This window comes from Neodiprion pinetum, chromosome 1 (assembly GCF_021155775.2).
Source record: "Neodiprion pinetum isolate iyNeoPine1 chromosome 1, iyNeoPine1.2, whole genome shotgun sequence".
NCBI classification, from domain to species: Eukaryota; Metazoa; Arthropoda; class Insecta; order Hymenoptera; family Diprionidae; genus Neodiprion; species Neodiprion pinetum.
In genome coordinates, this window is record NC_060232.1 from 27,219,170 (window position 1) to 27,233,273 (window position 14,104).

At 38.8% G+C, this 14,104-nt stretch overlaps 1 protein-coding gene across 1 annotated transcript; it reads left to right on the forward strand.

The window, feature by feature from the left end:
- The first annotated feature begins 314 nt into the window (after positions 1–314).
- On the forward strand, positions 315–713 carry LOC124224808 (probable salivary secreted peptide). Its single transcript, XM_046637011.1, has one exon. The coding sequence runs from the start codon at positions 315–317 to the stop codon at positions 711–713; it is 399 nt and encodes a 132-aa protein (XP_046492967.1).
- The last annotated feature ends 13,391 nt before the right edge of the window (positions 714–14,104 follow it).

Here is a 14,104-nt window from a genome sequence, read left to right on the forward strand (position 1 = left end):
TTTTGTAAATATGTCGAGCCGATTTTCAATCGTCCTTGCCGAAATGGTATTATCGCTATTGACACCGTTTGTAGAAAAACCCAGCTGATAACATTCCGGAAAGTTGTGAATAACTCGATCACTATCGCGGAGTATGATTCGACGGTACGTGAGATACTCGACACCGAATCACGAGATAATCTGCGCACTGATAAGATGTTCAATGGTATAAAAAAACCGATGCAACGCAGTTGAGTTTCATAAATAAATCGCAGCTCACCGACATCAGAGTAATTGTAAAAAACAGTGCTAAATCATCAACTGGCGTTTAAAAAATGTTTAAAAGGTGTTCGATTTTGGTTGCCTTCGTCACGGCCGTGGCTGTAGCCGGCAACGTGATACCGAGAGCATTTGAGCAACGCGGTACTGCGAATGTTACGTACGTTGGGAACAATTTGTACATTGGAAACAGGACCAAGGACGATTGGCTTCACAAGACCGTGAACATCTTCAAGTCTGCTGTTCCTTTCCGCGTGGTCAACGAAACCTGGACAATGACAACGTACTTCAACCTGACTTATCTGGAAGCGATTGACAATGCGGTGAACAAGACACTGGGAGCTTATCCAACTCTGGTTAGCGGTGGTCCAGGGCAGAGAAATACCACGCTATTGTTTAACAGTAAAACTGGTCAGCCTATCAATTTTACATTGAACGCATACGTCCGATACTAATGAGTATTTTAAGCTATAAACGTAATTTAATACCGACTCTTCAGCTGAGATGTAATTTATATCACGCATGTTAAACTTTCCAAATAAATCCTTGCTGAGAGTGATTTCAACAAATTTCTCCCTCAGTTGGTCAACTTCCGATATTTATTCTTGCGGTAATTGAGGTTATTTGTTCATTTGTAATAGCAAGCCTGTCCTGCTGCACAATTGCTACGCAAAATTAAATCTTCATACTGTGTTTTAGAAAGCTTTGAAACCGATAGTCCTTGTTCTCTTTTTCTATATCGAGCAAAAGATAATTGTTTGTTCAACGAAATATTATTTCTTTTTTCTTGAGGCGGCTAATAATTTGGCGGGATCAACTATACGGTACAGGTATTTTTGAAAGAACGAAAAATTTCGCGAGATCAAGTGAAATTTAGTTCGAGAAACAAAATATTTGTTTCGTTATTTGCAAAAAAATATCTATTTGGCTTAAACAACACTGCCTTTCAATGTGAATATTCAGAAAGTCAATGTTCGGAAAATTTCGCAAAATTATCTGTCTTTTCTCTGTAGGCACTTTAATCGGCTGCAACCATTCATTTAATTATTTATTGCCTTTTTTTCTCAAATCCAATAACAAAGTTTATTCCTCCATTTTCCAACAACATTTTTCTTATATTTAGGCAACTACTGTAACAACCAATTCAAATGATTGTGAAATTTTCCAGAAGAAAATTTTTATCCAAAGTCAAAAAAGAGAGAAACTTTCATTCAAGCGAAAAAGCTTAAATATCCACTTTTCTTTTGCAACAGCCTGAAAAGAAAAAATGTCAAATGTGACGGTTTATTTCCTTCTCGAGCACAGGTTGCGAATTTTGTCTTTATATTCATCCTCTGCGACGTGTTTGCGCGATGGAAGTATCGATCTTCTCTGGATTTACGCTGATAGAAACATATTTTCGAGAGATGGCTGGATCGACCTCTCGATATCCCATTTGAATGAAGCGTTATACGACTTCAAGATTTTACTACAACAATCGCCGACAACTTTGAAGGGATTAAAAAAAGAATTACATCAAAAGGTATAAAGTGTAAGATTTCATCGTCGTAATTTTATCTTCATTTTAATTCCACGTTTGTTCTGCGATCATGAAGTAAATTTTGAACAATTATTTGTCACTCGATACCTGAATTTTTTTTCTCTCTGTGTTCGTACCAATGATCGATAATATTAATCCGTTTGAATGTCCCTGTCGACAAGTAAACGCCCATCGCATGTTCTGGAGAAAAGACTAGGTGATAATTTTGATTGCTTCTGAGGATACAAGCGCTCTTCGCTGTTATATCGACTGCCATTCGGCCGCAGGTTGCGATCGAGTAAAAGGACTCGAAGGACGGTGAAGCCGTACGGTATACATATATCTAAGGTATATCGGTATGACGATGAAATACAGGAAATAGTCACTGAGCTGTAATGGGGATGATTTCGAGCGTTGGCTCTCGAAATACATAACACCGAGCAATCAGATTTCTCCGGCTTGGCGAGCTCGTAAAAACTTGACCCGAAGGGACCGACCGTATGTACGGAAGATCGTATTCACGTCCCATATGGGATTTCACAATCCGCCCTTTCCTCCCGAATCCAGGTCAGACAAATTATTCCAGATTCTCGCCATTATTCAACCTTCGGCTCTGTTAACTCGAACAAATCAGACCGTGTTGAAAGAATTATTATAACGATTGGAATCGCGATGAAATTAATAAGGACATTGTCGTTTCGAAATCACGAACTGATTCGTAAGACTCGGAAAACTTGTCGAAGCCTTACTTTGCAGATAAGGCAAGATTTTCTTCTCCTGTAATTGAAACGAGGGATAGATCGAAAGCGAGCGTATGCCGTTGGGAGTTGAGCGAATTTTTTGCCGACGAATTGATTTGTGCGATTACAGGAGTGACTATCAATTATCGTTTCTTTATTGGAAACGTTCATCCCGATGGTTTCACGTGTGTCAAATGACCCGTGGGTGTAAAAGGGCGAGTGTTCGAGCGTATACTCAAGGATGTCCGGGTCGCTGGTATGCGTTTGATTAATGCGAAGGATCCGAGGAGGAAGTTCTTTGTGAATTGGCACGGTGTCGAGGTGTATAGCAACGGTGATTGGCCGGCGGACTGTAGGGACTTGCGAAAAAATCCTGCAGAGTGGCGGAGACAAAAACGTTGCGGGATTTCGCGAGGGGATGCGAGGTAAGGAGAAAGCGAAACGGAAGCGGAAAGCACGATGGCAGCAGCCTCGCGTGACGTGAAAGGGAGCGGTAAAAATAAATGCTGGAATCAAAGGATACCGAGAGTCAAAGGAAGAAAAATTCGTTATCTAATAAGAAAGCTTGCCCCGGTTTTGTTTCACCCTTTTTATCCTCACTCCCTTTCTACCTCTCTTGCTTTGCCCGCTTTGTACGAAATCCGCTCAGTGCGGGCAGAGAGACAAACAATTGAGCCGGGCTGAAAGAGTGCGGAAGGAATGAAGTGTAGGAGTTCGAGAAATTGAATGAAAGCACAAACGTCGTCTGGTGGGTGAATCTCTCGACGAGACTTGCACACGACTCGACGATAAAGAAGGCCAATTTCACCCGTACAATTAGAGACGATGTTCAACTGTGTACTCCGAGTTCACGTAACGATTATAAACATATTAAAATTTCACTGTTGATCCGATTGACTCGGAAAGGTGGAGGTCAAGATAGGCGTGAGGAGTGGAGCGGGAAGAATTATTTTAATGCAAGATTCATGATTTAGTAAAAGCCTTTCTGCTCAACTTGCAACTCGGCTTACCGCACGTTTGGATTGTATCGGGTCCTTATCTCGAAAGAACAAGTATTTCTCTGCGTGCTGTTATATTCAAGCTGTTTGTGAAAGTATAAGATTGTCTTTGGTTTTCATTTTTCGAATAAAATTTCAGACAGTGAAAATCATAGTTTAATGATCGAAAGCATTGCACGAATATCGAAGGAAGATCGAAGATATGTTGAAATAGCGGAACTCTGAGCGAAGATTCGAAATCCTCGAAGCCGTTAGAGATAAAAGGGATTAAGATGGCCTCAGGCGGAAAGGTATAAAGAGCCGCATTACTTACCCTTAAGCTTTATTCAATTCGAACGGGTAGAACCGCAATAGAAATTTAAAATCCCTAACGGAATAAACGCGTGCATGTGTGAAACGGAGGGAAGAACTCACGGAACGTAGAAACAAATTTGAATAATTCAATAGCCCCGGAACAGACTCTGAGTAAAGTGATGAAAGCAGCATGCCTTGGAGAGGAACAGCATGAGCAAGAAAAACGCGTAGTAGAATTGTTGTTAAATCAGCAGTGGAAATATATAAAAACTTACGCCCCCAAGCGAAATAATAAATCGCATATCATGAGCTGCACGTGATACGGAAATTCTTGGAATTGACATTCAAGCCATAACCTACCGAAACTAAAAGAGATTGGTTTACAAGAAATCCAGTCGTACATTAATTATAATCCACTTCTTGTATTATTCAGCTACGAAGATCACTTTGATAATTCGAAAATATAAGATACTGGAATTATGAACAAAAGCTTCGAGGTCGATACATCGTTTCTACTTCATTTTCAAATCACTTCAAAGTGCTTAAAAATCATTGTCTTTGCATAAGAATGTTTTACACAAATTCGATTGAACATTTTTACTTTTCTTCACCGATGTTGATACAAGGAAAGTAGTGTTCGAAAAACAGGTTCTTAGAAAAATGTTGGTCTCTCGGTCTGTCGTCCCGGTAAATTTTCGAGATTGTCGCAGCAATAGCTGGGTAAAAAAATTTGAAATTCACACGGTTTCACATTCAAATCAAGTGAGCATTTTCGCAGATTTGATAATGATGTAACAAAAACATGGTACTTCGTTGGTGTGCGAAATGAAGATATTGATTTTCGAACAAGCTTTCCTAAACGACAGAAATGAACATGTATTTGAATTTTCATTTTTTTTATACCAAGCTACGCGAATATTTTCGCATGAGCGACACATTAAAAGTATTAAAGTGGGCACATTATCTACATATATCCGCACATCTATCTGGCAGATTTATGTCATGGTTCGCATAAAATTGCTTTTGTGTAGTTCGGGTAACGCAGAGCCTGCTGGACACAATGGCTTCTAGCGTGAATATATCGACGACATAAATACCGGATGAAATATATTTAATCTTGATATATTATTTTCCATTTTCAATCCATTATATGTGCATCTACTCCCGGGTATCCATATAAATACATGGTCATTACGTGATTGCATTTTCATGGAAATTACCTCATCACGACACAACAACGGCGACTTGAATATCCGTAATTCTCACCGACCCTTCATATTTTTTTCACAATTCATATGGCAACGAACGGCGGTCTAATCAGCAGACAAGTTTCGTTGTTAAAAAAAAAAAAAAATTCAACTCAACGCACATCATATTCCCCTATCTATTTGTTCGAGGTAAAACTGTTGATCTTTTTTCAAAAACGTGAATCACCCGATCCCAACGACAAGAATTTTTCTCCCTAAATTTGAAGTGGCGTGAGCTCATCTTTGAAAAATTTACATTCGAACGAATTATTTTATTGTCTCCCAAAATCTGTCGACACTTTGAGTGATGAAATAAGTAAATTTCTGTTAAACTGTGTTAATTTAAGCACAAGAATCTGAACAAGGGACGAATTGAACTCGTACATTTTCCATGCAACAACAATGTTTTCCGCACTAAAGCGTGATACGACTTGGTATACCGAAGGGAATGATACAGTATATAGCCAGATGTCGAGCAAGGGTCAACACAATAACGAAAGAATTTGGTATTCAAATATTTGTCTGTTCCAGGATCCCTCGTTTGCCGTACGTACGCTGGATATTCCGTCACTCCGTTCTTCGTCGACGCAACAGCGGAGCGTCAAGCCTGACAAGCCTGACACACGCATCAGAATGTCCGTTGTGGTCATGTCTGGTCCTCCAATCCACGGACGTCGTCTTGCCCAGACGGCAGCATGAACAAAGCCCAGCAACAAACGGAACAACCGAAGCTTTCGGGTGGCCGAAGCTCTTTTGGAAAGCGAAAGATTTGAAACAATTCTAGTAAAATGGGTGTCTCTGTGGTAAAGGTTCGAAAAATGTTACAATTTATTGACTATTTAGTGTGATTGTAGTTATCGATATTTACTACGTTTTCTGGCTATATTGCAACATTTAATCTGTTCGTTTGGTTTACCACATTTTGTTGGGTTGAACGAAGCCTCAGCATCGACTTGTTGCGATAGTTACAAGAAAACACGTCAAAGTAAATGATAACGTATATTGGATTTTGTGGTTTCAGCTACGAAAATCATTTTCACTTTGCACTCAGGACTATATTTTTGTGGTTAGAAAATAATTGTGGACTGTACAATGTACAGTAAGAGAAACTAGAAGTTTCTCTCGGTGTGACATTCAAAGAACACTTACGAATGATTTTACATATATATTGAGTATATCAGAATATCTCGTCTTTTTTCAAACACCTATTTCGAATAACTATTCATAAGTTTTACTATACCTACACTCCATGGCAACAAGTTCTTTTGGAAGAACGAATGGATTAAAAGGGTAATTAGATTGCGTCTATTGGCGTCGCGATAACCACAAATCGGACCCTGAAATCTCGTGGAAGGTACTCGAAAATTTATTTAACAATAATTAAAATTCAGTATAAAAATGCCTGGTTCGCTACTTCTGACCAATGATTCTGAACAAACGTGGCAGTTTATACGGTAGGTTCAAAGGAAAGTGTAAAGATAACACGAAATTCACTCACTTTCAGTTGGGCGTGCATTTTCTCCCTTTGTTCTTGTTTATCAGCCGAGAGAATTTCCGCTTCATTAATAACGAGACTTCACAATCATCCCCCCGGGGCTCCTCCGCGGGTTAATCTGTTCATCTGTTCGTCAGATTGAGCTGCTTTGCTGCACAAATATTATTCTCATCTCATCGGCTACACACTTTGGATCTCTCTTCATTTACACAGTAAAACTATTGTTGATAATAATTAAATGTATTAAAAATTGTGAATCAAGTCAAGGAAATATAAACGGAAGTTCTAATGATGGATCTGAGTATCAGCTGGTATCTCACGATCGCAGCTCACGTGAAAAACAGTCGGCCGTTACCCCTATAATTTCTAATGTGTCGCTAAAGAACAAATTTTCACGCAGCTGTAAACAATTTTCGACTAAATTGCGAGCGATGAAAAATGCAGACAAAGGCTATAGAGAGATAATCATCGGTGGAATGTCTACGCACGGATTGTGTCGTTTTTTTTAGCAGTTGCTATCGATAAAAGATTACAATTTGCCAAGTTTCAGCCCTTAGATATTTACCCTCAAGGAGTGAGAAATTATTTTCGACAAAATTGAACAAATTCATATCTTTGGAATGACTCAACCGATTTGGCTGAAATTTTGATATCACTGTACTGCATTTGTAAAAAAATTGCCAGTTTGGAAAAAATTTATAACCTCAACAGTGAAATGGTTTTTTTTTCTTTTCATCAACTTGAAATTGTGGTACAATCACCAAAATGTCTGCACACGTGCCTTACACTACTTTACATAATACACGATGTGTTCAGAATTTTTTTTCAAATGCGTCATAGTTAAAAAAAAAAAATAAAATATCTAGAAACATTTTTCTTTTTAGCTTTTCCTGACTTTTTTATCCTTCGATATATTTTATAGAGTGGTGGACATGGTGGGTCTACCAAAATTGCAAGTTGATAAAACAAAAGTAAAGAATGAAACCTTTTCTTTTTCGAGGTTACACATTTTTTTTCGAATTGCCAATTTTTTTTACAAATGCACTACACTGATGTCTACAACATATCAAAATTTCTGCCAAATCGGTCGAGTTGTTCAAAAGTTATGAATTTTTTTGAATTTTTCGAAAATAAATTCTCACCCCCTAAGGGTCAATATTTGTGGGCTGAAACTTGGTGAAAGAAACTGAAAACGGTGAGAGTGAAAGCTGCAAGACGAAAGGGAGAGAGAGAGAGAGAGAGAGAGAGAGAGAGAGAGATTTCCCAGAAAAATTAACGTGTCGATTATTTCGAACCGACAATGTGGGCACAGGCCGAAAGATACAAGTTGCTTTGATTCGTCCATTCGCCTTGGTTGAAACGAGACTGCGATATCTGTTCTTCGGTTCATTGTCAGTGAAATGGTATGATAAATCCAATTTCAAAAGAACCCTTCGTTTCACAGAAGAGCAGTATTTAATTAGCTTTCGGTTCCGTTTCCGTGAAGTTCCTCGCGGCAACGCGGCAGCTGTCACTTTATAATAATTAAACAAAAGTTTAATCGAAAATTTCAAATTCCAGTGTTCGCAAATGGCGAACGAGTGGGCGAATACGGACTTTGCCCAGGTAGAATAAATGGCTGGAAACTAGTTCCGAACCTGTCGCAGTTCAGCGCAGCTTATTCCATTCGCTTCTATTTTCCCCATTGTCTCTTGCTTCGTGCTGTGAATATTAGGTACGAGCGTGTACAGGAGAATTGGCGAACGGAACTATTGAAGCACGTCAAGCTACCGAAGCGTCATTATTTGGCGTTGTATAATTGCCAATGGCTAAACGAAACTTTCCACAAAATGCTTTTCGGTTGTAAAATAAATGAAATTATTTATAAATTGACGTGAAAAACCAGTCAACATTCTTGGAATAGAATTTTAAAAAATTAGAAGAAAGATACACGTGCATAAGATGATACCTATCCTGAAAAGTTTCATTCTCAGTAATTGACAGTGAAATTCGTTCGACCGAATCAATTTTTTAACTACCGCAAGTTTACGTAGGAGTGAAATTTTTCTTCCGGGTGATACGATCCGAGTAATAGCTTGACAGAATAGGTCTCCCGTTTTAGTTTTTTTTTTTGCATTATCAGCGATCAAAGTCGCGTAGAATAAATTGCAAGGAAAAATCAGAGGTGGCTTCCTACATCCCTTCCTCCCCGGAGAAGTGAGAATGAGAAAAATCCGAGTGAGTATTACCGCGAGGGAATTGTCACTCCGGTAGCAGCTATTCGGTTGAAATTCAGTTTGAATATCTAGATAGGTCGTCTATATACATATATATATATATACATGTATGAAAGAGAGAGAAGAGAGGCCAAGCGAACAACGTGCAGCGGTGAGAATAGCCTGAGAACTAATTTTTCGCTACCCGCTCGAGAAACTTTTCCCGCATTTGCTAGCTCGGCAATTCAGATTTCCCTGTTAAAAACATACGTCGTAGTGAAATTGCCGACCCTTAAATAAAATCAGCACTCACCGCCCGCTGTCGCTTGACGTACCGGGCAACATTTTCACTCCTCGTACGTGTATAGTATGTGTGTACGTATATACGTATATACGTATATGCAACCGAGACTTCGCCCGGGGTCGTGGCCAAAGGGCGGAAATATACGCGGTGTGTAGGGCGAGAAAGGTAGGGAGGGTGGGGGGGGAGGTTGGCCGTACATTTGGTCAAAATGAGGAAAAAGAGGTAGCACCATTTAAAGTTATTAATAGCCACTTCATCACGGCCAAAGTTTTTCTCAACTCCTACTCTTGCGCACCTGATTCTTTCTTTTTACCCTACTCGCTCTATGCTGTTCTGCATATTGCCCGAGTTTCGTTAAATCGACCGACTAACTGCAGCGCGAGTGGAATTTAAAAATTTTTAATTCACTCGGTTCGACTCGGAAGTGGACAAATTCTACTCGGAGACTAGGCTGTATAGTTGGATTATTTAAGGCTAGGTCCGAATCAGCCTAGACCTTCGCCTGAGGGCGTTGATGGAACAATTCACGTCACGCGCAAACGAGAATTCACCTGGGCAGGATTTGGGTTCGGTTTGTTGTTGTTCGACGTGAATTTTTCATCACATCAAAACTTCGTTGTTTAACTTCAAAGCTCATACGAGGTACGCACGTACAAGGATTATAAATTCAGACGATTTTTACGTAATTACTGATTGCAGGAGTCACATTAATCATTTCACATGCACGTTTTACAAAATTTGTCGCACGATAAATACTCGTTTGCGAAGGCGATAGCTGTAATTAAATTATTAAAGAAGGTTACGTCAATTTTTTTTCCAAGTGCTACGAATTCTCGGGGTTTTAAAAAACCCGTTATTGAAGCCTGTTGTTTGAACACCAAAAACTACCTTTCACGTAATCAAATCCTGACCAGTAGATAGGTATATTTTTTTATTGTACACAAATGTGTGTAGGTTAAAATCGCGCCAGGTCAATAAAAATCACACAAATTTTTCTCACTCTCACTTTGAACGCGTGAGTAAAATTTCGACGCGATTATCCAAACTATACCGGAGTTATTCAACTTCTAATTTTTTGTCACTTTACATTGACGCGCGAAACAGTCAGACTCGAAGTAAGATCATGAAAATTTAAAAGTAAAATAATTCTATTACGGTTCGGAAAATCGCTTCCAAATTTAACACAGGTGTTTATAACTAAAAGTAGGAACAATTTGTACAATCTTCATTGACCCAGCACGATTTCGACCCACACGCCCGTACATCGTGAAACGAGGTGCCGGATCGGCGACACAGCGAGTCATTCTCAAGGCATTTCCTCAAATCCCGCACGTCGTCTGCAGGTCTGCCTAATTCCAACGACAATTTCGCATCTATGAACCCCGTCACGTATAGGCGCGGCATTTAATTAAACCACTGTACAGTGTACGGTGTGTCACGGCTTGTTATGTGGAAGTTATGGATTTACGGTGTATACATAACCATGCTCTGTTTCCTCGCCGTTCTCGCTTCGCTGCCGTGCAGGCGTCCGTATATGGATGCATAATGTCACGCGTGTTAACAGCTGTGAATACGTACGAACGTGTCGTGGTGCCGTGTATCGAGTGTTCGGGTGCTCGCTTGTCTTCCACGTTCGTCGTTCCACCAGACAGCTGTCGCAGGTCCGCGAAGTTCGAGACAGTTAATTATTTACATGCCTCCCCCGCGCCCATATTCTAGTCAAACAATTTCCTCTCCTCCTTCGCGTACTCGTTAACTTCCCTAATGCGCTACGTTGTCTTATTGTTCCTAGTGTTTTACCTCTCTTCGTCTATTCGTGGCCACTGGATTTATTCGTCCTTGCGTGACGTTGATTTTTTTATTTTTTTATTTTTTTTTTTACCGTGAAACGCTAATTATGTTTCTACCTGTTGCCAATTTTGCCTTTCTTGCGATGTTCACTACGTATAAATTCTCTTCAACTTGTTATATTTATAACGTCCTGCGTTAAGGGTTTGTGAATCCGAAATTTGACCGTACTCGTCACATAATTTTGCCGGCTGTCAAAGTTGTCAATGACATTGACTCTTCGTACACGAAGATGAAGTAGATCGGAAAATAACAGAATACTAGCTTTGAAGTCCTCACTTGATATTTATATCCAATTTTGATTATATTGATTGTAAGATTGCTCTGTGGTTGATTTCGTAAAATGTTTTACATTCGACGAACTTGATCGTGAATCGTTATCAAAAAGCGAAGACCAAAGGAAGAAGAAGGGATTTAAAGTAGAAGAGACGTTGTTTTTTTTATTCCGTATACTATTTTTACAGGCAATAATTCAGACGACCAATAACAATAACAATCTTCAGGGAAATTGAAATTATTTTATCATTTTTTCACCCCAAAAGACACACTGTTTGGTCATTTTTATTTTCGCAGACGAATTCTCAACGCATTGACGGTAATAAACGTTTCCCCATTCAGATCCCCGGATTTTGTATTAACAATTAATTGTCAAATATGTTATAATTATTAAACTTATTCCTTATTCAAAAACACTTCAAAATTACACTTGGTGGTGTAATTATTTTTTGTTGATGATTTTCGTATTTGGAAAGGTATTATACAAGATGAGAAGCGCGGAGAATGTTTCTCAAACATTTCCAACGATGGAAAAGTTTTAATTGGATCTTGAGCAGCTCTTGGCATTGAATCACGGTTCCATAACCGACATTTGAATCCCTCGCATACAGCCGATGTGATTCATGAAGAAAGTTCCGAAAATATGTACGTTGGGGGGTCGCACGAAACTTTATTGCGATCGTACACATCATCTCGTAAGAATTAAGTTCTACTAAAGATTCTGCAGACACAAGCAGCTTGCGGTTTCATCCACGCAAAGAAATGAAACTGGAGACTATTTTTTTTGTAAATTTTATAACCATCGCTTGTGAACGATTTGCTAGTTTGATTTCAATCGCGCCACGGACATTAATGTCTCACCGACAAGCGACGGTTTCGCTTGTGCGGATATAAAACGATGTAATTGTGACATGGTGCGCGAAAAACATCCCATTTTATTCGACGCGGATGAAAAAAATTCAATTTATCTCCCTCGCATGGCCGATTGCGTGAAAAACTTGAATACGAGTAATCGTTAACGTTAACGAGTGAATTTTATTCAAGTTTTTCGATATTTGTCTGGATGGACGCGGATGGATCGTATTTAATTCTTTACACAAGGTTTTCCTCACCATTTGTTTGTTCTTCTAAAAATTCCGTTAAAGAAGTTCAAATTGTCACGTATACGATTGTGATAAATGACGCTTCCTACTTCGCCACGAAAGCCAGCGTCCTTGTAGCGGATTGTAGCAAGTTTGTTTTTAGGGGCGAAAAGTCTACCGAAGCGTGATGAAAAATGATTACCTCATAAATAGCAGACTGAAGAGATGTGCTTTGAAATGTTCAGGCATGTGCGATAGGCACGGGTTATGTAATACGTTGTATGGAACACACATGGCTGGATTAAAATTTATAGAATGGTAAATTCGACCGACTTGCTACAAACATATTTTATGTGGTCTACCAAATAACGTAATTAAATTTCAGTTTTCTTCTGCTTATTTTGCAGTTAGCGTTTTCAAAGCTAAAAATATAATATCGATTTCGTATATGTTACTTCGGTCCAAAACAAAATGTGGTAAAACGTATTCTCCAACAAAGTTTTCGTTCTCGGGTTAATAATCAAATTCGTTTAAAGTATGTTTTCAAAATTTCAAAATTCAAAAATGAAGAAAATCTGAAAGGATTTTCGCTGACGAGTTTTAGTGATTCACCGCTTGTAGGACTCGTAAGAAGCTTCAAAATGGTTGAAATTTTATTAGTTACAAATTTCTTGTAATTATTCCTCATTCGATCTTCAAGCCTTCAAGTTTTTTATTTGCTAGAATTTATTTTTGATAAATTAATAAAATTTATACTAGTTTTTTTCACAAAATGGCCGATTTTAATCAAAATAAAAGAAATAAAAGTAAACCTCAGAGAGGGCTGTTCATTTTAATTTATTGTTGCGGAAAATCTGTAGCAAAAATTTTTCAACCGCGACAATGAAACGCGTCCTCTCCGGACGTATACGAAGTTATTGTGACGTGTATTGTGAAATTCGTAGATTTTTTTTGAAAAGAAAAAATGGAGTATAATTTCGTATCACGAATTCCAAGACTGCGTGTAACCTTTTTTTTTTTTTCACAGACAAATTTTGACTTGAATAATTGGAAAGTCAAAAGAAAACGGTGGCTTGTGCATTTTTCACTTTTTGCCTCCAGGGCCAAAATCTCACTGACGAGAGTATGTGTCTTTTCGCGACGAAACTCAAATGTAAATAACGGGAGAATATGAAAAAAAAAAAAAAACGAATCGTAATCCGAATCGATTAACAGAGCTTCAATTCAACGTAGGAAGAAGAATTATGCGGCACGGTGAATTAGCGAGTACATTATAGATCCACGAAAATCCGCGCAGGCAATTAAATTAACAGCGTGCATTATACGTATACGTGTACAAATGTGGTGGACTACGTCATCGGCTAGATGAATACCGCAATTAATAATAATAAAATTCGCTGTTGCCGAAGTACAAAACATACCTAATACCGCTAATTGCGCGATTTAGTTTAAAAAAATAATCCGCGAAGTGTGTTTCAGAGTAATACAAATTATATAATAATTTTAAAGTAAATTTACACTCTTGGCAAATTTTATGCAGGAGTGTTATTTTCCCGGAATATCAAACGAATCGCCGATGAAAAATGGAGGCGAATGGAGTATATTTTGCTGTTTCATCGTGCCATGCTGCACGGATATATATGCAGCCGGCAAATGCAGATACGAATCCGTTTTGATTACGATAAATGGCACGGGCATTGTATCCGCGGACCGGAATACGTGGGATTTCGGTTTACATGCCACGTTGCGGTTACACGCGTTTACCTAGCGTGCGAGCTGCTCGTAACAACGGGGAACAATTTGCAGGCTTTTGCTAACGCGCCTACCTGCACATGATGCAGTGGACTT

What these genes read in the sequence shown, in the direction of transcription:
- LOC124224808 (XM_046637011.1), top strand. Translation starts at nt 315, where the DNA reads ATGTTTAAAAGGTGTTCGATTTTGGTTGCCTTCGTCACGGCCGTGGCT.